The following is a 25,813-nucleotide window of genomic DNA, read 5'->3' on the forward strand; positions in this document are numbered from 1 at the left end:
GTCATAATTAGAAACAGCTGAATTTTGAACTCAACCACATTTTTACAACAGAAAAGCCAAGACAAAATGAGTAATCTATCCACCAAACTTAAATTGTCTACTATAGTTGAGTTTAATACCAATTCAGTTCATTCTGTGAAATGCATTTTCCTACGTTTCTCAAATGTTTAGCTAAGAGTCATTTTTGAGCTTGCTTTGAGAAATCAGGGCTAGGACCAACTTTCACAAAGCAACCTTTACTAAGGTTAACCTTAACTCCCATTCTTTAACACTGCACTAAGGTTGATGTTACCTCAGAGGCTTTACTAAGGTTAACCTTAACTCCCATTCTTTAACACTGCACTAAGGTTAATGTTACCTTAGAGGCTTTACTAAGGTTAACCTTAACTCCCATTCTTTAACACTGCACTAAGGTTAATGTTACCTTAGAGGCTTTACTAAGGTTAACCTTAACTCCCATTCTTTAACACTGCACTAAGGTTAATGTTACCTTAGAGGCTTTACTAAGGTTAACCTTAACTCCCATTCTTTAACACTGCACTAAGGTTAATGTTACCTTAGAGGCTTTACTAAGGTTAACCTTAACTCCCATTCTTTAACATTGCACTAAGGTTAACGTTACCTTAGAGGCTTTACTAAGGTTAACCTTAACTCCCATTCTTTAACATTGCACTAAGGTTAACGTTACCTTAGAGGCTTTACTAAGGTTAACCTTAACTCCCATTCTTTAACATTGCACTAGGGTCATCTTAGACTTAGGTAACCTCATTGCAATATTAAAGAATGGGAGTTAAGGTTAACTTTAGTAAATGTTGCTTTGTGATATCAGCTCAAAGTCCTTATGAGATTGCATTGCAAGTTGATACAGCCACTTTGGAAATTTAGGTGACCTGTGACTCCGCATCATCAGATGAACAGCTATGCATAAGAGTGAGTTTAGTTTTATGACACACTCAGCAATATTCAAGCTATATGGCGGCAGTCTGTACATAATTGAGTCTGGACCAGTGATCAACAGCAAGAGCATCCATCTACACAACTGAAATATGACATGTCAACCAAGCAATCCTGTTAGTTGCCTCTTACGACAATTCTACTCTAACCCAGGTCTTCAAGAGAATCTTTTTTCAGTAAGAAAAAACCATAATTAACAGAACACACAGAAGTGTACACTAAAATCATACAGTTACAAAAGATGCAAATAGTTTCTTATTGACTAAGACAAAAAAATTAATTCACTTCCAATAAAAAATTTATGAGAATATGTTCTTAACATAATAAGGAAGCCACTAACAAAATAAACATAAATAAACATTAACACTATCATGTATATTAATGGTCTACAAGCAACATTAAATAAGGTTAAAATAATATTGCAAGTAATTAAGTATGAACCAGTTCCTACAATCAGTACTATAGTCATATGTCACAGTGTAGAACAGATTTCAGGATGAACAGGTTTGTTTGTTGTTTTGACACAGCACTCAGGGATATACCAGCGGCCTGTAAATAACTGAGTCTGGACCAGACAATCCAATGATCACCATCATGAGCATCGATCTAAGCATTCAAACAGGTGATAGATAACATGGATCAAAAGAACTGAGTCTGGAAGTATGGATTACTTTGTTGCTGGGAATTGAACTCGGACAACAACCCGATGAGATTGTCTGCAGTGATCACCTGACCATCCCCCCCACTGCCATGTACACCAGCATGGACAGCTGCCCCATGTACAATGCCACGATCACCTGTCCCAGGAACAACGATCCGGTCTGCAGGTCCATGGGCAAGTCTTTGGTCTGTTACTCCTTGCAACAGGACCCTATCAGAAGTTCCCTGCACAATACCTCGATCAACAGCTGCTTGCATACGAGCCCGTTCATTGGCTGCCATTACAATTCGCTGGGTGGCAGGTAGTCTGGCAGGTCTCCTGTTACTTTGCTCTTGGTAGATGTTACTTGGTACTTTGGGACGTATCCGTACATATTGAGAGGTTCGGACAGGAACGTGTTCTGTACCGCGTACCGGTACATGTTCTGTATTCTGTACATTTACATGTTCTGTAGTGCTTAAAGGTATCTGTTCTATAGCACGCACAGATACGTGATCAGATCGGATCGAAGTCACATGATCAGATGTGACTGGAATGGCATGATCCTCTCTGATCCCTGGAAGCTGAGTCCTCAATCCAGACTGATCAGCACGAACATCTTGGTTGTCACCGACATAGCTCATCACATGGTACAATGTCTCGTCTGGCCGGACAACAACGTCACTGTTCAAGAAGTCGTGTCCACTCAAAGTAGCCATGTGCGGCTGCTGGAGAGGAGCTACCCATTGGTTGGCTGGATAGTTCCACCTTTCTGCAGAAGAGTAAGCAGCAGATCTCCTATCAATCTGAGCTGACATAAAACCTCCATGAATATCCGGAACAGACACAGGGACTGACGTGGGTACTGACACAGGGACTGTGCCATCTTCCGCAGGAAACACATTCTCAGAAATGACCTTCACAGTGCCATCTTTCGGTTTCACTGGCATATCCTTCCCTGTCAACAAGTTTGAAGGTCTACCTTCTTTTAGAGTCCTATTTTTCTGAAGCAGATCCTGATGAAGGTCCTGCCTTGGAATCTTTGTAACCTTCTCCTTGCCATCATGTTTCTTCCCCCCACTGTCCTCTCTTCTCCCTGATCCATGCCCCCTGCTGGGTGTAACTGTCATATGTCGGAAGGCCATGTGGTGTTGCAGAGAAGACGCCTCCAGAAACCTCTGTGGACACTCCTTACATTCGTGGGGAAACTTGTCCATGTGACTAGCCAGGATGTGATTGATCATTCCCATCACCCAGAAGAACGGCTTATCACAGTATTCACACTTGAGTATTGCGATGGACTTGAGACTTTCAGCCTGGCCATAGGTATGATCCTGGTCCCCGTAGCTGTGCTCCTTCTTCAGATGGAACCTCAGATCCGTGTTGTAATCAAACTGCTTTTCACAAAGAGGGCATTTCGGCTGCATGATCTTCAGATGATCCTTGGCAATATGTCTCAGCATGTTGTCCCGAGCCTGGAATCCAGACCCACAGTATGGACAGTGTTGACACAGGGCGTTACCATGGAAATCTCTGGTATGCTTATCCATCTCCTCATCAGTGTCAAACTTCACTTTGCATGTCTTACACATTCTGTCCATCTGGTGAACTTCAATAAGATGTTTAGTGATATCCTTCTTCTTATCCAGCCTGAGGTCACACAGCGTGCAATGGATGCCCCGTGACCTTCTCACACCCCCATGACCTTTATCGCTGTGGGTCTTCCGAATGTGATTCTTCACATATGACTTCCGGGAAAATGTTGCCCCACAAATCTCACAACTGTGATCCATTTCTTTTTCATGGATGCCCTTGATGTGGCATTGGAGAGAAGACTCCCACTTGAACGTTGCCGGACAAAGGTGGCAGAGGTAGCGTTCACTTCCATGAGCAGCTTTCAGATGACGATCATACTTATTCTGATTGACCCAGGTCTTATCACAGAGAGTACATTTTATCTTTTGAACAGACTCTCCAATCAGCTTCTCTGTGTGGATGTCTCGCATGTGTTGGCCAAAACTTTCCCATCTGCCATAGAATCTATCTTCCACACACAAATTGCATTTCAGTTTCATCTTGCACCGATTCTCTCTCACAAAGTCCATGTACTGGGGCTGGTTCTTGTGTATGTTCCTTGTGTGATCAGCCAGGAGAAGCGGATCAGGAAAGGACTTGGCGCAGAACTTACAACTGGTCTGTATCTGTGCTGGATCAGAGACGGGACCCCACAGATCTGAGTCAGCCTCGGGCACTATTTTTATACAGTAGCTCTCCAGCCGTTTGTACATAGCCTCCATGCCTCTCTTGGACAATTTCTTCTTCTTTTTCTTCTGCCTTGGCTTATGTTTCGTTGCGCTGTTTGGGCTGATCTCCCTCTTTGTCACTTCAGGGCTTATTTCAAAATCTGCCATCTCATTCACCGCACCTGTGAACAATAATGCATAGATTTTATCTAGGATTCCAACCTAACAGCCCCAGGCAAATCGTGAAGAGTCTGTTATAACATTCTAGGTTTTCTACATTCAGGTAGTTTGTAACACCTAATTTCTCTACTGCACTCAATGCAACAGTATTAAAATAAGCATCAAAGCTTCTTTATTCTCAGACCATTGTCATCAGCATTGTGACGTCAAAACTGTGAATCATATTGAAGTGTAACATTGACGTAAAAATATTATACTGCAGTAACTTCCACAGGTGATTTAAAAGACCCTGTACTATTGACAACAGGATATCTGAGCAGATGATGTTGGAGTCTTATTGAAATATTATTGAAACTGTTCTTCATTAACATTGCATCTGTATGTGTATCCCTTATAGAGAAAGAAACAGTTTCAGGTATCTGTAGGTTTTCAACAAATAAACATGACACCTGCCAAATATCTCACCAGCTTCATCCTGCCCACTACAAGCATCATTCTGTCCACTCCCAGATCCATCTTGTTCAGCCCAATATCGTTCCTTCCCCATGTTCAGCTCCACACAGTCTGAATACTCCTCCGTCTTGCCTCTAGATTTCTGGAAGAGGATTTTTCAAACTGGTTCAATGCCCAGGGATGAATCAAGAGGTGTGCACACACACCAAACAAAAAGTTCCCCCAGTCTTTGAACTTTCATCCTCATTATCTCATCCTCGATATTTTGTATGATTTTCACAAAATCTGAGTCACACTGCAAACAAACCTTTGCAGCTACAACCACTATCTTGACACTGGCAAGCTTGGTTGTAACAGCAATGAGTGAATGAGTTTAGTTTTACGCCACACTCAGCAATATTCCAGCTATATGGCGACAGCCTGTAAATAATTGAGTCTGGGCCAGACAATCCAGTGACCAACAACATGAGCATCGATCTGCGCAATTGGGAACCGATGACATGTGGGTCAACCAAGTCAGTGAGTCTGACCACCCGATCCCATTAGTCGCCTCTTACAACAAGCATAGTCGCCTTTTATGGCAAGCACGGGTTGCTGAAGGCCTATTCTACCCGGGTAGACCTTCACGGGTCTCATACTCTCAGAGTACGCTCAGACCGCTAACACAGATTATTACCCATCGTCAATGCATCTCACTATACACAGATGTACGTTATCACCTTTGGCCAAACAGAACGAATGTCAAATGAATGCTTTTGCTTTGGGTGCTTTTACTCTGCTTTTAGCAACATTACATCAAAAGCAGAGTCGGACGCCAGAAATTGCATTCACACATTAGCTGTATGTAACAGCACAGCAGAATGAGTGTGGGCTTGATACATGTTGAGTGAATTCCTCCACTAGGCTACCCCACATTATAGCCTGTGGTGATCCAGCATGTTTCCTAACTAGTGTTTCGGAGAAGGAAAGAATCATTAGTGTCTCTCAATATTCATCTCCTGTCACAGGATCACATGAGTGAGAAGGGTTTAATGCCACATTTAGCAGTATTCCAGTCATCTCACGGGATGACAGCTTAATCAGTAGAGGATGTAAGGTTTATGGTCTCCCGTAACACGTACAAGTGACTACCCAAGAGGGGGTCACTCATCCACATGGCTACCTCATCAGAGACAGAGAAATTCTGCATGTCACAGATGTCTAAAAGTGTTATTTATGAAAAATAAAAAATCTGCTAGTCATTGATAGATGTTCAATATATTGGATGACATAATGTAAAACATCTGATACGCATAAAAAAAGAGGACATTAAATAGTCAAATACTGTTATTGTGTGAGGAAAGCCAGAACTGACGCAGGTTATAGATGCTTAAAACATCGGTGAAACCCTCCAGAATAGGCTGAAATGAGTTTTGAACCAAGGATCACAGACTCTTTAGGTGTATCTTTACACTGTGATCAATCACATGAGTTGCCAGGTCCCATAGACTCCCTATGTTATCAGGGAAGAGTATAAAACATTGACAATTCTGGAATGAGTAAAGATGACCTTTACAAAACATCAGCAATATTTCAGCTATATAACAATCGGAACAGATGGCACCTGACATTATATTTCAGACTTGCTGATTCTAGTTCGTGGTCAAATGAAGCTGAAACTTTATTTTGCTCAGATTTACATGCCTCTGCCTTAGGCTCAGTTTTACTAACCCTGTGTGTTGGTTTCAAGGTGACAAGTTTGTCAGGACATGCCTCATCCTGTTGTGGTTGATCTTGAGGGTCAGACTGTTCGCTGTCTGATGATGCAGCATCTACTGGGAGGTCTGTATCTCCTGAGGAACACAAGACACGTACATCAGTCATCTCTTCACTTACTAGATGAGTCATGATATGCTTACCTCATACAGCATTGCAACAATAATCTGCACAGGATTAAATGGCCTTTGACTCATCCACCAAGCAAAACCTTTTTGCCAAAAGAACACTATTCAACAGATACAAGCTGAATTAAATGTTTCCTGACTGATATTTAATGGGCTTTGAGTCACATTATCGTGGCATTGATGTTAACTGATGGTGCTAATTCTGTATAATGCAGGGATTAGGGAAGGCAGGAGCCATGGGCCATTTTGCACATCAGAATGAAAATGGCCCATTAAAATTTTTAAGCTTACTATTGACATAAGGGCAATGGCCCATTATAAATTCAGAAATGGCTAATAATCCTGTAAATGGCCTATTGTCAAAGTTCTCTTTCCCAAACCCTGATAAAGTCTACATATTTTAGGTGTTTACAATTAACAAGTAGTCTGTGAAGTAACTGCTGTTCATAAATATCTTAAAGGTCACATGCAACCAAAACACCAAACATAATTAAAACACAGTTATCACTTATTCATGATATATAAAATGTATAGCTGATTAAGAAAAAACAAATAAACAAAATTATAAGCCATTAATCACAAATCAAAAGTGCAATATTTTGTACTTGGCTTTACCTCCCTCGAAATGAAGAAGACACGATACCAAACCCAGTCAAGAGTCGGTGAGTGTGCACTCAAGTGTAACAAATCCTTTTCATTGGCCACTGGGTCATTTGCCAATAAGTTTACCTGGCTCTTTGTTTATGGCTTATAAGCCCAATAGGTGTTAATTGCATGTGGTTAATGATTGAAGCTGTCGTTAGCCGACAGGCAGGCGGACATATAGGTGACAATAAACCAGACATTGAGTCTTCTCCGTGACAGTCTGGTTATCACAATCAACATGTTTTGTTGGGTTTTTTTATGTAACAGGTAGATTATTTACTGCTGTGTGTACACAGCCAAGATTAGATTACTGCTGACGACCTCATACTCCAGGCAGGCATACTGTTTCAAGCTCTGTGAACATATTCACTGCACAGGCATTGAGTACAGCACAGCATAGCTGTTGAAACCACTTTTTCCCCCAGCGCTGGGGGAAAATCAGTGAATCGTTTGAACTCTGATTTCACAGGCTTTTTTTTCATCATGCTTTTTTTTCCAACTTTATTGATTGAAGTGTTATTTTTGAGTGCTTGTTTCAAAACTTCAATGTATCCACAATAATTGTACCAGAATAGTTACTCTATGTCCAAAGTCTAGCCATTTCACACCTGTGCTTCAGAAACTGCACTGACTATGTGTCCGTCAGAGAATCTCCTTTAAAGTTCTCTGCATCACCTATAAGTGTGTAACAGGGGCTGCTCCCACTTATCACTGTGAACTACTTCAGCTTTACACACCAGGAAGATCTCTCAGATCTGCTTCACAGACCCTCCTATGTGTACCCAAAGTCAGAACCGTCCAGTTTGGCCAAAGTTCCTTTGTGTCTTCTGCAGTCACGGAGTGGAACAGCCTTCCCCACACTCTTAGAACTGCACCATCATACTCAGCATTCCAATAATATCTGAAAACTTACCAGTTCCAAAAAGCCTACCCTTCATGTTGAGGTCTATCAGATGAACATAATTTAATCCTGTGCTGCGTGACTTTCAACATTGGGCGCTTCAAGCATACATTATGCATGGAGAAATGCGCAGTACAAACAGACTATTATTATTATTTGATGATATGTTTTGGTAAGTGCATACTGAAAGGTATAATAATCTGCTAAGTTGTGTTTTACGTTCCATGTGACATTTAACTGACTCTTTTCTGCATTCTTTGTTGGTACAGTAACAGTCTGCTTATATGGGACTCATATCCAGGCACACTGCCTGTTCACAGCGCTACGTACATTTCTATCCCCAGTCATAGGACAATACCATACTTTACGATACATTGTCACCTCACTGGGGATCACTTTGCCATGCTGCCTGTTAGACACAATGAACTTAACAATCACATTGCCAGCATATCTTCACGATTTTACAGCTGGTGAAGTGAGACAATGTAGATCTACGTATCTTGTCCAGGATACTACACAAACATGCCCACCTCAGAACCTGAACCTCAGTGACTCCACTGAGATGTGGATGGCTCATGTAATCAGTTTTGCATGGTGGCACAGAATGCACAGCTAAAATAACTGAACTTTTCCCAAACTGCCTGCTAAAGACACTTATTTTGAAATCCGACATAAATCCCTTCATGAGGGGCCACTCCAAGTTACTTGTACATCAAAGAAATGATCCAATGATCCAACTCACCATTCTCCTCCCCTGGGGTACAAGGTTGAAACTCTGTCTGGGGTGCACCTCTGGGCATCTGTTTCTCCCCTTCAGCATACATTACACCAGGATCACCATCCTCCACCTCTGACAGCCTCAACTGTTTATCTGCAAAAAGGGCTGATTCTATCAGGAAAGACAAACATTTACTGCCAGAAATAATGTTATCTTAGTTCAAAATGTATATCAAAAATATAAATAAAATCAAAAGAAAGCCCTGGACAATGCCTAATTTCGAGCTAAAGCAATCTAACCTTGCCGAATGACTGTACATGGATTCATATTTTAATTTTATGCTCTAGGGTGTGAGACAAACTGACTTTAACAATCATTACATTAGTAACCATCAAACAGTATCTTCAAGTTAACGTTATTCAATATTCCACAACATGGTAATGACAGGAACCTCTTGACTTCGATGCTTAAGTCTAAACACTATCAATGGTAATGAAACAAAGAAAAATACTCTAAATAATTAAGAGTTTCTCATTTCAAATATGCCTTGCTTGACACATTTTACCAGTATCAGCATGGTCAGGTAGTAATGAGCATGGAGCTCCCTCTCACTACTCACCAGTTAGGAGATAAACAAAATGGAATGGCCAGTTTCTGGGTGTTATTGAGTAATCGAAACATGGGAATATATTTGGAACCGACGCCATCAGTCGGGGGTTTCAAATGAAATATTCTCATGCTTCAAGTACTCAATAATATCCAGAAATTGGCCAACACATGTTTATCCATGTCTAAACGAAAAAGTAAACCTAAGGCTTTTACTGTCTGCACTTGTTTACATCGAGTACGGCTACAGCAGTGAAGTGTCATCAGCAGGGTGTTTCAGCTGGTTCCCATGGTAGCATCTGGAGTTGCTCATTTGTGACATCAGTCTAACTTTACATCACAAAATGTTTTGAATGATGTCACCACTGTTGATGACACAACAAAACAATTGTTTGCGATGTTTCTATGTGTCAATACGCAGAGAACAGTCTTGCAGTTTCCAGGAATCGAAGACCAAATGATCCTGTTTTTCAGCCACTCAATTTACAGAACACAGTGACTTTGGGTTTACAATATTAAACAATCTATCACTATTACCCTCTGATATGGATCCTGGTTGATGATGTCAAACACAAGTCTTGACTAAAGCATGTTCAAGTTACCAAAACATGGCGGGACTACTGCACTATTTACTGAAAAAAGTATCCATAATCCTCAAAAAAAACAACTCACTTGTCTCAATCTTTCTACTCTTTGGACTTTTCTTCACCAACTTGGACTGTCGTCGCGGTTGTCTCCTGGATGGAGTTGCTTGTTGATCTTTATTGATTTCTTGACATCTTGATCCTTTTCTCCAGGTCCACTCACTGGGAACAAGTTGCCCAATTTCATCTTCAACACTCAAGCGCAGATGAGGGACTGGACTTGATTGCAAGACAAAAGGACCAAGCAAAACACAACCTATCACATCTGCTTTCTTCCCATGAATATAAAACACTGGAGTTGTCCCTTCTTCTACAAGAAGTGTAGACTTTATGTCTTTCACCGGTTGACAGCTTTGTTGTGGTGTTCTCTTCAGATTTAACAATGCCATTACTTTACTTTGAGGTTCTGATGTTGCATTTTCCACATTTGTTATTTTAGATTTCAAACCTTTTATCTCAGTATTTAAAGAATCAAGTGAGCTTGCAGATGATTCTTTTTCAGTATGAACAATTTCATTATCATTAACACATCTGTTAAAAGACACCTTCAAATCTATATTTCCTAAGGAAACTGGTTTTAAGTGTTCAGGACAACTGTCTGCATTTGTGCTTGTTCTCAGATCACTGACATCAATATGCTGCATCACCTCACTAATTTGCAAGTAAGTGTTGTCAGTGGTTTTATTTTCACGAACATCAACATTTTCAGATTCCTGTTGAATGCCAGTTGACAATGTTTTTCTCGTCTTCTCACCTGATAAAGAAATGTTTTCACTAGTAGAGTGAGATGCACAATCCACTTCAAAGTGAAGTCTGGATCCATTTTGCAATTTGTCAAAGTCATGTTTGTTGACATCCTGATGTCCATCTGTGTTGCAATCACTCTTACAGTTCTTGTCATGATGAATATTGTTAAGTTGAAAAACATTGTCACTGGTTTTCAAGCTGTTTGCAAGATCCGTTTGGAGAACTGTGACATCATCTGATAATTTAAGTTTCTTGCCATTTTCCCTGTCTGTGTCAAGCAACTTTCTCTTTGGAGAGATGTTCTGTTCGATATAAAATGAGATGGAGCGATTGCACTCCGGTTCATTACCTTCACATACTTTCACCTTTTCCGTCTTCTGTGCCTTCTGTTTGCGTGCTTTAGAGCATTTTGAAATTTGCTTACTTCTACTCTTGCATTTTCCTCCCTTCGCTTCAACGTCAACAATTTCATTCCAGTCTATGATATTGCACGAGATCGATTTATTGTCACAACTGAATGTTTCTGACTTCAAGCGTAGCTGCACAACTAGGTCTGTAAAATTTGCATCAATATCACAGTGAGAACGGTTATCATCATGTTTGTGTCGTCGGGATTTTGAAACACTGGCTGAAAAATGTCTAGTGTTTTGCTTTGAGCCGGAGGTCTCATGTACGAGGGACTCTAAGAACGCAAGAGGAAATGCTATCCTTAGTTCACTAAGTTGCATCGTGCTAAATCATGCAAAATGTGGGCACTTTGTGCGATGTTAGCAGAGGAAATATCATCTACAGTAACGGAGTTCTATCGTTATGTAACGGTGCACAAGATGCACAGTCCCGTTGTTTGATGGATGGCAGCCATTTTGCAAGTTTACAAAGGGAGGTAACTGAAATATTTGATACTTCTGCATACCACGTATATTTATAGAGGACACTAACTGACCTTCCATGTAATACCATTTTTAATAAACGAGTTAATGACTTGGTATCAAACGAGCGAAAGCGAGTTTAATGCTAAATTTTTCAAGAGTTTAGTAAAAATGATCGTCAACTTTACAGAGTTTAGAATTCTGTTCATTACTCTCCTAAAACTGCTGCTAGACTGCCTACAGTGTGATGACAGTCTGTAGCATTGTGACGTCATAAGTATAAACCACAATGATGTCATACGTAATAATTGCGTAATAATAATAGTCAATATTGCCGTAAAATATTACACTCACTATCTTCCACAAGCGAGTAATAAACAGAGAATTGTATATGTAGACTAGTGGTTTCTGACTCGTCAGAGGTATAACAAGCCACAACCTATGTTTATATCATGTTACATATCTACCCTTTAGGAAAAATAAGGTTGTGGTCGCATAAAATAGGTAAGGTACGTGGTAACAAAGATGTTACCATGGCAACACATGACATTTTCAACAAACACACCTTTTCACTATATATGTGATAACTTCTGAAATATTTCATATATTTCAACACAACTGCTCGCAAATTAAAGGACATAGGTTGTCCCTTCTTTCATAATAGATGTGTATTTTGAAAACATTTGTAAAAGTTGTATTTTGTTCACCGCCCTCGTAGGCACCTACGTAAAAATGCGCGTATTTGTTGCTCGCATTATTTTTTAAACACATTTCAGTCTATTTTTTCAACGTGTTAATAACTAAAGACAATTTAAGTGACGATTCAAAATTTTATTCTTGCAGACATGAGCACTTACACAGCAATAAATAACATTCAAATTCACAGTCTCTGGTACTCACAATAGTGTCATTTCAAAAACTACTTGTACAATACTACATAAGATTTGAGATTACCCCCGACCCGAAATGCTTAACAGATGTATTGTACTGAACAGCATTTTGAGTCGGGGTCATATGAAAAAAAATAACTTTTTATCTTCGCAAAGACTCTAGGACCTGTGGTTCATATGTGTTAACCGTCATTGATGAACTGGTCGTACAATGATTAAAACACGGTTGGAAACAGAAATAGAGATAAATTGTCTCCGTTTTGTTCATTAGGATGGTTCGGTTAGCGGCCCCTCCTATTCTTTGATGTATCCCGGGATAAAAAGATTTTTTTTAAAAATGTATACAAAGTTGAGATGACCTTTGACTGAATCTTTCACAGTACACCATGAAGTATTGTACTGTGCACCATTTTGAATCGAGGTCATCTCAAAAACAGTATTTTGTTAATCTTTTATCCACGAAAAGACACGATCTAGGACTTGAGAATGAAATAAGCAATAGCGTAAGGCATGTAATCTTGCACACGATCTGAAATCCTGTTCCACCTCATCACAAGACAGCTTGTCCGAATGCTCCTTCTCACTACACGCTGCAAGGAGCTCCCTGTGCCGACCATGCTGTTAAGAGTTTATACGGTTGCTCGAAGCACAGTCGCATCGCGGCGACAAACATGCATGTGATAAAATATCAAAGATCATTCATTCACCAAAGTCTACTATATAGCATTCGAGAAGCTAGATGCATATCCCGACCTTTGTCACACGGTATCTAACAACCACAACTCGAACGTCACCACTCACGTGATTAGGACACGTGACATGTCTATTTGCGTTCAACTGTCAACTCCATATGTGTTACAGCAGACACAGGTAAGATTCATTTCGGAGAGACACACGCAGAGGATAGAGGATTACGTTCAAGGTATGAATTTTCTCAGGTGGTTTTGAGCTGGCCAAGTGGGGCTTCTCTGGACAGCGCTTTCTGTCCCAGTCATAGATAGTTTATATTTGTCAGATTTGAGTAACAGTGATATCCCAGCTGCTACACAGAGCATCACATAGAAAATATGATTTGTCTGTTCAACGCACAGTGACATGTCATACTCGGTACACGTAACATTCTGTCCTTCCTTATTTGTGAACTTAATTTCAAAATGGACTAAAAGTGGAGTTGTTTCAAAAGGAGTACTTGACATCTCCGATCTTTTTTTCATTTATCCTGAGCGTTGTATGCAGGATTATACGGTCAAAATCTCTGGGCGCCGTTGTAAAAAACAACTGTAGGGCTGAGACTATCTTAGTTCTATGTTATGGTATGGGGGTTACCTTAGTGCTAAGATTGCTTTGTACAACTGCACCCAGATAAGGCAACTGACCTAAGTCAAAGTGAAATACATTTGTATGCGATAAGTCAACTGAGCATTGAGACCGTATTTATGTTCGTGAAAGGTAGGTTAGGAAATATAGTCATGGATTATAGACACATTTATTCCACTAGTTCCCTTTGTTTTCCACGGAGTTAAAACAAACTTTGTACCTTTGAATGTTATTAGAGCGTGCATGAGTAAACGGTGACAAACCCCCCCAAATCCGTGAAGCTAATTGATAGTATTACTGGGGCATGTAACAGAGCTTCTTCTTTCATACGCACTCAAACATCCCGCTGTGGAAATTAAAGTGCGATACGGTAGTGTTCTTATGCACGTTAGCATCGATAAAGAGAACGTGGGGACATTCAATCACAGGGCTGCAAATTGGACAGACATTTAGTGTGGGTTTATATGACACAAATTTCACACTGGGCGTTCATCATTCATATTGGATTGTATTTCTTCATTTAGGTACAGGCGACCCCTAGAAGCAGTACGGTTGCTTAAACTGTTGACAGCACTATAGATAAACATACATCTGGGAAACTTGTCTTATGCGTAGAGCTCGTTAAGATCCAGGTTAGAACTGATTTTCAGTATCTCATGCTTGTCGTAAGAGGCGATTAAAGGGATCGGATGGTCAGATTCTTGGCTTGGTTGACACATGTCATCGGATTCCAATTGCGCAGATCGATGCTCATGCTGTTGATCACTGGATTGTCTGGCCCAGACTCGATTATTTACAGGTCACTGCCATATAGCTGGAGTATTGCTGAATTCGAGGTAAAACTAAACTCACTCACCCTTATGCGTAGATGTTTATCTAATGATGTGGATCGAGTCACCGACCCCCTATATTTCTTTTCCAAGTGTCAATATCAACTTGCATTCCAATCCCATAAGGACCATGGCCCCATTTCTCAAAGCACTAAGGCAATCGTAATTCTCTAATTGCACCTTAGTGCAATGTTAAAGAATGGGAGTTAAGGACTTAAAGTTAACTTTAAGCTAAGGTTACTTCGAGAGAGGAGCCCCTGAACCCCATGATCCAATCAATATAGAGATATAGGTATATATATATAGGTTTTGTAAATACATGCTCTCTACAATTGTGTTCGATCCAATCAACGTATACTGAGATGGTGAACTACTGCATGGCTGGAAACTGTCGTTCGTCAACGTACAAAGCAGAACTTGGAACTGACTCTCAGAGTTTGCACCGGTTTCTGTCCGACCCAGTCATCCGAGAAAAATGGATGCAGTTTGTTTGCTACCCCAGATATAATAACATGTATACACAGTCGCCTGTCTGTATAATTACATAATGTGACAGAGACAGAACTCGGGTGCAAGGGGCCATAAATCAGTGTATTTTGTTTTTGGTGTATAACGACCAACAAAATCTGAGACTATATGGTCCCCGGTTGTTCGCTGACACTTCAGCTGAAGGGGTCGTTGTCGGCACAGATACTACAGAAATGTACCCCAGGTACCTTTCTGTATACAGAATGGTATGCGAATGGGTTTTTCGTTTGGTACCGAGAGACGTGACAAGAAATGCTTGAAATGTAAATACAGTACAACGTATCATGACCAAACGATGTAGGGGTTATAATCCATGAGCAATTGGCGTATAAAACAAGTCACTTTCATAAACATTTACTGCTTGGAATATCAAAATCTTACGAAGTTTGGGACTCACTCTCTACCGGGATCCATTGTCTGTCTGAGAAATGGTAGTTAATGACGACCGACTGTCGGTTGAGCAAGGACAAGGATCGCTTTTGACGTTGCAAAAGAAACCCAAAACCGTCATCACATGTGTTAATATTTCATTTTCAGACACAGATTTCGATATGGCATCTGTGACCTTTGTTTGAGAAGAAACCGCAGAGGACAAGCAGGAGTCAACTAATGCCCTTGACATGACTGATGAGGAGAAGCTGGATATAGGTCGTATAAAAATGAATAAAACATAACCCATCTTACAATTTATATGGGTCGTACAATACGAGATGCAATAAATAAATAATTATATAGATACGTATGGAAAAGTCTTCAACATTAGACCTAACAACCTGAAAAAAAGTTTCGTTTTCCATTCATTTTAATAGACATGTATTACCTGCATTTTCTCTCTGTTCAGAGGAATCATTGGACTAGACATGGTTATCGGTATTCAAAGTAATTATCGCCTCAATTTTGTCTTATCATTTTATTTAACGTTTTAAAATTTCAATGCAGGGTCAAAGATGTATCTAGACTCTGCACGGGCCTATACAAAATTTTGCCACGTGACTGCAGATAATGAGCTGGTCAACTGTCCAGCCAATGAACTAAGTATGAACACTGTACGGTTCCGGAATTACTACGGTACGTGTGGTCAACCCATCCCATTGATTTCACCTCCGTCCATTCGCTACTGGGAGACACACATCAGGGTAGGGGTGAAGCGCCCAGTGTGGTCTGTAATGGAGATGGCAGTGCTGGAGGAGAGTCAAGTCGACCGGAAGTACTTGGCGTGCTATCAGCCTCGATCCTGGGGCATCAATATATCTCGCTGTGATAGGCATAATGGTATATGTGCTAAAGTATACAAGGAAGGAGAATATGTCACTTGCTCCCCAAACACCATGACTGAGGTCCCAGGAACTGAGACTACCCTCCACTATGGTGTTGTGTTGGATGTTGGAAGAGGGAGAGTAGCCTTTATCGATACAAACAAGCAGGTTATGTTAGCAAAGCTGGATGTGGAGTTCAGAGAAGTGCTTTACCCAATGTTCAGCGTTGGACCGTGGCCTGACTATTTCACCGTGATAATGAAATTGGTCAGTGGGGAGGACATCACAATGACCAAAACAAAGAAGTTACTTATTCGTTCTGCACTTACATGAGGAAATGATTGTGAACAACCATTAAAAGATTGTGCATCCGATGTGGCTGTATATATGTAAACTCTAAATATACAACCCGTATAACTGGAATATTGCTGACTAACTCACTCACTTACTAAATGTACAGTGACGCCAAGAATACGAGGCCAGCAACTTGTCATGAGCAGTGATGTAATGGCTAGGTAGTCAGGCTCTGTGAATTGGTAAAATGTGTGTCATCGTCCTTTCATCTGTCTCTTTTCCCAAAGCGTTCGTTCCACATCGGTGATATTTCTTGTGCGGCTTTACACAAAATACAAACAAAACGTAACAAAATTAACGATATACGGACTGTACGCGAATGTAATGTTTCAAGAAATGTTTGTTAACAGCTATTTATTGACGATGGTCAGAGCAAAAAAGCATCTCCGATTGCTAATTTCTGGGAGTCGGGACTACTCCTCTTGCAGCGCAGCACCCAGTTCGGTCAGCGTAGTTCGTGGCTGTTGACACGTTTCTGTGAAAAACATTCGGTGATCATGACTGACCATTGCATGTATTACTGTGTTTTAGCATCTCCCAACAAACAGTATTAACATTGTGAAAACTAGACGAGATATACCCTTCTGATATCATGCAGAATTGTAAAAACTGTAGTTCATGTCCTCACTTTATAGGAAACCATCACAAGCGGAATCCACGAGTAAACTCCTGACCTCACACCTGGCACCCACTGATTAATAACCTGTTTCGAAATTTGAAGTCTAACTTGCGTGGAAGCGATTCGCCAATGATGAACACAAGGCTACGAGGAAGGTTGAAAAGTTTCCATTTATCACAATATATTGTGAGGTGTTGAAACGCTCACGGGTATCTCATGAATGATCAATGATTGCAATGCTACTGGCGGCATTGCAGTTGCATAACTTTTTAGGTAGTGAGTTCGACAAACCTCTTTACCTCCTCCGGTAAAGCGACCTTCACACGACAGGGACACGTTTGTGGTGCCCTTAAGTGCACAATGGTCTTAAGTGCACAGAAAGTATTAATATTCATCAGTGGGCGGAGCTTATGTGACTGCAAACTCGAGGTTGTGAAGACAGCTAGACATATGACGTCATAATTGTTATAGTTATGACGTCACGATGCTAATGCCTCTGTCACGATGCTATTAGACCTTGCTTGTCTCGCGGAAAATTAATCGTGGACTCATTACACTGGAGGCAGTCTATCAATTTATGTTTCTGTTTCTAGATTAATAAACAGAATACTAAACGTGCTTCCGTAAAACACCATTTTCATCAAACTCGTGGAAGATTTAGTTTCAAATGAGTATGTGTGATACAATATTAGCAATATTCCAGCAATAATTAAACAACAAAGAAACAAAACACTATCTGAAAAAAATGTTTGTTCCACAGACAGCTCTCGTGCAGCTGGACTCTTGTTGATGCCGGCGTTCAAGAATAACAAATCGTGTCATATTACCTGATATTTATTGATGATCAGGGGATCATATATCGTAATAATTATATGAGAGAACACCTAAATCTGTTATTGTTATTTATTTCAAACTGGTGTACAGGGTCCACGCACTAGATTCTAATCGTCACTCCTTCAACCAATTATAACTATTTCAATAGAATCCATTCAGTACAAAGAAGAAGACAAATAATGTGACTCCCAAATTCAGCTGTATAACAAAGTAAACGAACTTATACTAATTCTTTTGACTAAAAAGGTCTGTAAAAACACCCGTTGCGCTGCACTGAAGAAGTCATTAACCAAATCTCATAACAGAATGCACTGACATATTGTAAAGTCTTTGAATGAACAAACTGGTAAATGGTTGATAATTCTTAATGAATTAAAAATATGAAAATATACTTTAACCCTGCATCTCTCCTTTAATGTGGAGGGTGATCCCTTAATGTGAAAACAATCCATTCAAATGTGTTCAGATAATAGGTTGAAAAACAGAGATTCTTCTAGTTTTATGCAAGTTAAAAATGATGTAATTTGACTCTTTCAAACATTAGAAAATCGGAACCATACTTTGCACTGCACCTCTCCTTTAAACATAGAAGCTGTTTTCCAAATGTTCCAGTACTTTTTCAACTTACTGGTTGAAAAAACTAGTAAACTTTGTAAATCTTACAATACAATAATAGAGATAATAACAAAAGCGGTTGGCATTTTGATATTGCTACCATACCTCTGAAAAACAGAATATCAAAATATGAAGTCCCGAAGACTAAGTAGTTCAAAATTTCAAATCAATCCAGCGAATATTTTCCACGCTATTGGTTGAACAAATATGTCTTCGGAATTCCATGGTATAACCAAGGATTATCTACAATAATCTCTCTGTTCCCTGGTATAACCATATATATTAATCAACTACCCATCAAACTGTTAGACTCACTTAAAGCCCCATTTGAATGTTATATATGTATGCCTACACGCATACGAAATGCACATTTTTTTATTTATTTATTTTTTTTTTTGGGGGGGGGGGGTTTGCTTTTTTTTATCCAAATAGGAAACAAACTCGGAACGCTAAATTGATATAAGCGCACCATACCAATGAACACACTGAGTATCATGCACACATCCCGTGAAATCGAATTGTCACCAAAATAAGTGGGTATAGGACTGCAAAACGTTGTTGGAGCTATCAACCTTGTTAAAAAAATCCCACGCTAACTCAAGGTGAAAGAAAAACAGGCTATCGGACGTTTGGAAACTGAGGTGTTAGGCACAATACGACACATCAGCGAGAGCCGTTCTTGTCAACCCATTTACCTTTCGAAAACTTAATGATGCCATCTGTCTTGGTAACCAATTAAATGTCTTCCCTCAATTATTTGTCTGTCTGTCTTGTATTAAATGTTGGACAATACATACATATAATCTTTAAATTGACTTGCGTTACTTTTGCGTGTGCGTATACATATGGTTACATCAAAGACGTACTTCTCCACTAACTTAATGGAACCAACTGCAAACCTTATACAGATGAATTGCATGAGGATCATGCATCAAATTGCTGAAAGTCACGTGCAAATATCATGTATGTGAACAGCTGGGTTTTGGTTTAAAGTTTTAAGAATTCATCAGTATTCATTGAGTTTAATCATTTGCTGAATTCATGACATAATCTGTCAAACGTTACGAATTTGTTACAAAATACACATCAATTCATGTGTAAACAGCACCTTTCAACAGTATGGAATATGTTTTTAAAAGTCTAGTTTAGAGCAGGTGACTGAAGCAAGTGGTTACATTTACACCAGTGAGTTTAGGTTGATGGGTAGTATACTTCAGTATCGTTTTTATGATAAACATCTTTTGTCCGAATTGAAATACTGAAATTTACAAATGGCATCAAACTCGACTTACTTAAAAAGGATTAATTTCTGAAAAGAGATTGGCTGTACACAATATGTCACCGATTCCTGATTTCAGTTTCGTTGTACCAGTAACGCACATATCTTTGAAAGAATACTTATATCTCTTTAAAAACAAAAACAAAAACAAAAAAAACTTGAGGGCTTTTACATATTTTTACCTGGCAGTTGCAACAAATAATATTACCCATGTCTCAGATAGGGGGATCACTCCACACACATGGCTACTGACAAATTTACGAATTTTCTGGGTTTTCTCTACCTGGCATGTTTTATTTGAAATAAACAATGTAATACATGTTTCATATCGGTAGATAACTGAGTGGGTGAGCGAGTTGATATTTTATAGCAGTATTCCAGCTATATGGAGGCGGTCTGTAAATAATCGAGCATCGATCTGCACAATTGGGAACCGATGACGTGTCAACCAAGTCAGCGAACCTGACCACCCGATCCCGTTAGTCGCCTGTTACGAAATGTATAGTCGCCTTTTATGGCAAGTATGGGTTACTGAAGGCCCATTCTACCCGGGGACCTTCAAGGGTTGTAGATCACTACATAATTGTAAAGACAAAGTTAACGATTTTATGTTTTCTTCAGCTGACATTCTGGACTTTTCAACCTATGGTTTCTTAAGGCAGCTCTCCAGCGAAATCTCTCACCACACACGCCACAGACATACAGCTTATTTTTATGCATGCCATTAACGTGTGTATTCAAAGCTCTTTTGGACGAAAAATTGGTGTTGCACATGGTGCACAAAAACGCTTTATCGATATCTGTTCGAAGTCCGCAGTTTCTCATGTGGTGCTGTAATGTATGTTTGCGGGAGAAATGTTTAAAACAGTGTGGACATTGAAGGAAAGAAGCACTGCCTTGGAAGGACTCATGGGCGTGGCTCTCCACGTGGAGTTGGTGTTCATCCAAGGTGCCGCACTGCAGACGACAATGGCGACATTCGAACTGTCCCCTGTAACCGTGTTGCTCGATCAGATGGTAGTAGTACCCGTGCTGGGTGGTGAAGGTTTGATTGCAGCTGTCACACAAGAAGACCCCGGTGTCTCCAGCTGTGTGTGATGTTGCTATATGAAGGTCAAGGTCGTGCTGGCTGATGGAAGAGAAGCTGCAGAAGTCACAGAAGAGGAGGTCCTGAGCCACGTCTTCACTGCCTCGCTCTGGAATTAGAAATGTTCATGCATCATCGTGGAAACATTCAATATATCATTTATGTCCAACAAAAGGCAGGGCCGTATGTAGCCAAGCGGGATGCTGGGGGGCAGATGTCGACCCCTAGAATTATTTTACAGATTATTTTCTGTACATCAAAGTAATGACATAACACTATTTTGAGTGTCATATACGCTCATCGGCGCACTGAAATCCACATCGCGGTTAATGACGCATAGATTGCGGGCAGCCCATCTGACAGATGATCAGTACCAGAATGATACTATCACATATTTTAAAAACAACCAGTAATAAACAGAATAAGAAATCCTGGGCATCGACAGAGACTACCTGTGCCCCATCAACTGAAGGCACATTGTGCAATACCCAATGATAATTAACGAAGACTAGACATAATCAGAAGAAGGAGAGCATTCAATCCACACGACTCCAGGATAGACTCTGGACAGGAGAGACAAAATAGGAATTACATACAAAACAGTGAATGCACAATGAAACATTTTCTTGATCATATGGTAACTTGATCTGATAGCGTTCAGGACCACACCAGTCGACTACAGCAGGGACGAGTAACCCAGGTACCCATTATGATCATGTGACTAATACACTAAACAATGTAGTAATGTGTCATCATTTCATGGTTAAAAAATTTATTGTCTTTGAAGATTTAGCTTTGAAGCTAAGATATTGAAAAACTCGAAATTGTAGCCCTACCAAGCTGATGAATATACTGCCATTTCTTACAAATTTGATGTCAGGAATCAATGTAGTGGGTATCTGGGTCGGGTAGGGTCAAAGGGTGATAGGGTAATAGGGTGGGGGGTGGGGGGACCTGGGTTGAAAACGTGAACCCGTCCCAGTCATACAGTCGGCAGTATGCCTTGTGGACGGTCTTTCATCTGCCCCCTTTGAGGCACAACCTGCCGACAGGTGCTACAATGAACACAGAACATCTAACTGGTCTGACAGTGCTACACATATACAGAAACACACCTTTGATGCCAAGTCCATGCTCTGTCTACTCTAGGACAACGAGGAATTCAGATACAGCTGGAAGTGTATAGTGGAGTCAAGATTTTGATACACGTATTCCATTAGACATGTGTTACTTTCATGGTTGATGGTAAATATAGCAATCTGTCTGATTTATGTTGTTAAGTTGCAGTAAGTAGACTGAGTGACTGGTAAATATTGAACCAATCTGAAGATATGTATTGCATGTAAATTTCTGGACTGTAAACTGAATTAAGAAATGCCCTCTTTGTATATTAATATGTAAACCGAACAAAGTAGTTCTTTTGCATATACAGGTATACAGATATGTTTTAACACATTTAGAAACCTAAATTCAGAACATCATGTTCAGATGCTACAATTTTGAACAAAGAGACCTTTCTAAAAACATGAAACAAATTTGTCAAACGTAGAAGGAAAAAAATCATATTTTACACAAAATTGGACATTACATAAATGGAGTCATTTTACCTTCTGAAAGCAGGAAATTGCATCTGAGAGTATCTAGTTTTAACAAATTCCCGGGGAAAATACCCCAAGCATGCCTCAAGCATGCCCCAAGCATACCCCCAGGAGTTCCCTGGTACTCTGCTGCTTCACATCCTCGAAAGTGGACAGTGTCCCTCCACTATTCAGAAAAGTTAACTACAACCTCTAAAGGACGAACAGTTTTGGGTTTTTTTTCATATGGAAAGTTTCAAAAACATGTTCCAGAATCTTACAGTACTATTGCCTTTCCGTTGTTATGTATATTCCGTGTGGCACGACCTTATCGTGATTTGTTCTTACAGAAGTTAAAGCTGTGTTGTTTCATATTGAAGGTGTAAAGGACACATCGAGGACAATCACTTCCTCTTAAAAGCCCTGCAAAAATATAGACATTTCTTCATTAATGACGGAACTAACAAGTGCCCAAGATCTCGATGTTGGTGAGAAACAACCTTCCAAGACACCTCACTGTAACATTTCAAACCTCAGCATGATATTCTTGACAATAGTGATAGGCATTACATGCTATGCTGCCAACGGTCAAATATAGCGACATCTGCCAAAGATGGATGTACATCAAGAAATCCAACCACCTGCCAAAGAATAACAGGTGTCCCCTGGAGTGAGTGTGCACACCTCTACCAATGGCACCCAACACAGACGCATCATAAAAAGGGAACCATTTTGGCAAATGCCATTGGACTGCACTGGAAAACACTTCTGGCCACACATGGACATATCCGAAAACACATATATATGACAACCCTTGAAACCCCTGAATGATCCACCAAAGCCCTTTAAACAGCAGCGGGGACCAAACAACCTTCAATCTTTAGCCTCATGATCTAAAATCCCCTCTCAACCCTGTCTTATCCTAGAACAACACAAATTGGTCACGAATGAATGAGAACCCTTTAAGTTGATAGATGTGAACACTAGGATGCATAAACAAACAATTATGTATGTTTTGTACCTGTCAAAAATACAAAATATGAAAATATAAATTTTTGATCCTGCCATTTCACAACAATATTATGAACACTGGGTGAATGATTTGACTGTTTTCAAGTGAGTGGTAAGTGTGAATGACAGCCATGTCGAAAAATGATTGTCTCAGACAGATCTTCATAGGAAATAAAAACTCCATAATCCATAAAACTGTTCATAATATTGCAGCCATATTGGATACCAAAAACCATCCCTCACAAAAGGACAAAAAGGTTGATTGAAAAGGCGACAAAACCCTTTTCACATCCACAAGAAATCTCTGGAAAAGGCATTGACTCTTGTACAGTTTCAGCTATATTAAACAGTGACCAAATGTTCGTCAGTGGGACTTTCCACAAACACATGCAATAGTCAATTGTTCCTAAAAAACATCAATGCATTTGAAGTCCAAATAAGGATATTTTGTCAGGGGGACAAATTTGGAAATTGTCCTCTAAATATACACTATAAAGAATTTATCAAACAACTCTGAGCAACCATTGAAATAATTATAATGAAAATAATCTGTAAAACATAATGATATTCCCATTCATATTGCGCATTTATCTATTCATAGTGCATGCTCAAAGTGCTGACATATTACCCCAGGTCAGGGAGTATCTGTCAGATGCTAAAGGTTCCAATTCCTACCAACTTGGTAATGTCTATGCCATCTGTCTTGTCTGTCTTGTGGACAGTTTGTTGTCATTTGGTGACAAATTAAAGCTCTGATAAGGTCACTTGATGATATAATAGGCCATGAAAGGCTTGAACAGGACCATGCTTGAATAGACCATGAAAGGCTTGAACAGGACCATACTTGAATAGACCATGAAAGGCTTGAACAGGACCATGCTAGAATAGACCATGAAAGGCTTGAACAGGACCATACTTGAATAGACCATGAAAGGCTTGAACAGGACCATGCTAGAATAGACCATGAAAGGCTTGAACAGGACCATGCTAGAATAGACCATGAAAGGCTTGAACAGGACCATGCTAGAATAGACCATGAAAGGCTTGAACAGGACCATACTTGAATAGACCATGAAAGGCTTGAACAGGACCATGCTAGAATAGACCATGAAAGGCTTGAACAGGACCATACTTGAATAGACCATGAAAGGCTTGAACAGGACCATGCTAGAATAGACCATGAAAGGCTTGAACAGGACCATGCTAGAATAGACCATGAAAGGCTTGAACAGGACCATGCTTGAATAGACCATGAAAGGCTTGAACAGGACCATGCTTGAATAAACCATGAAAGGCTTGAACAGGACCATGCCTGAATAGAAATCTGAGAGGTATAGACTGCTACCAAGCAAGGCAGACATTTTGATCACCCCCTCTGCTTTCATTCGTGCACTTGGACAAATATATTAATGGGGATATGTTCTTTCTTGTTATCAAAATACCAACATAAATGTGATTGGAGTCCTCTCTCCAAGATTAAAATATCCATATACAATTGCTTTTCTATTATGGACGTTCAGACTATGTCCATTTAGAATACATACATACATATTTGTGAAATGTGTGGGGATTGGTTTGGTAGAACAGAAATTATGGTGGAGTCCAAGGTTTCAGTCCTGAGCTGTTATCCTTCACATTTGCAGTTATTTGTACTGATACAGAATAATGAGTGAATTTGGTCTCACATTGCTTTTAGCAATATCCTGGCTATATAACAGCAAGGGACACCAGAAAGTAGCTTCACACAATGAATCCATGTGAGTAATCGAACCCGGGGTCTTTGATGTGCCAAGCCAATGCTGTATCAACTAGGCTACCTTACCACCCATGATAAGGGATAAAATGCTCATAGAAATACAACAGATACGAGAATTACTGCAGTAAGACTTTTATTGAAATGTCACATTTCTTCTATCAAATATAACACATAATTTTCACAGTACTGATATATATCATAACGTCCCTAACTGATGAAGTCTTCACTTTATCTATCTGTATTTCCTTTTGAATTAAAAAAAGACTAAAATATCTACTAAAAACAACATTACTACATATCTGTATAACGTCAATCCTGGCCTTAGTGAATGAGAACAAAATATACAATATGCACCTTGTCACAACTGAACAGATACA

General features: G+C 39.8%; 2 protein-coding genes and 1 long non-coding RNA gene across 3 annotated transcripts; 1 reads left to right on the plus strand and 2 right to left on the minus strand.

Annotated features, from left to right (window-relative positions):
• Positions 1-1,440: 1,440 nt before the first annotated feature.
• Positions 1,441-11,492, minus strand: LOC137281714 (uncharacterized). Its single transcript, XM_067813157.1, has 5 exons — positions 9,896-11,492; positions 8,642-8,770; positions 6,181-6,302; positions 4,483-4,612; positions 1,441-4,019 (listed from the first exon to the last, which is right to left on the minus strand). The coding sequence occupies exons 1-5, from the start codon at positions 11,340-11,342 to the stop codon at positions 1,594-1,596; spliced, it is 4,254 nt and encodes a 1,417-aa protein (XP_067669258.1). The 5' UTR covers positions 11,343-11,492; the 3' UTR covers positions 1,441-1,593.
• A 1,729-nt stretch (positions 11,493-13,221) lies between these two features.
• On the plus strand, positions 13,222-18,007 carry LOC137281721 (uncharacterized). Its single transcript, XR_010956758.1, has 3 exons — positions 13,222-13,295; positions 15,586-15,696; positions 15,988-18,007. It is a non-coding gene; the product is annotated as an uncharacterized lncRNA (long non-coding RNA).
• Positions 18,008-24,441: 6,434 nt separating this feature from the next.
• Positions 24,442-25,041, minus strand: LOC137281038 (uncharacterized). The gene has a single exon (XM_067812191.1). The coding sequence runs from the start codon at positions 25,039-25,041 to the stop codon at positions 24,442-24,444; it is 600 nt and encodes a 199-aa protein (XP_067668292.1).
• Positions 25,042-25,813: the final 772 nt, after the last annotated feature.

Source organism: Haliotis asinina, chromosome 4, assembly GCF_037392515.1.
Source record: "Haliotis asinina isolate JCU_RB_2024 chromosome 4, JCU_Hal_asi_v2, whole genome shotgun sequence".
In the NCBI taxonomy this organism is placed as follows: domain Eukaryota; kingdom Metazoa; phylum Mollusca; class Gastropoda; order Lepetellida; family Haliotidae; genus Haliotis; species Haliotis asinina.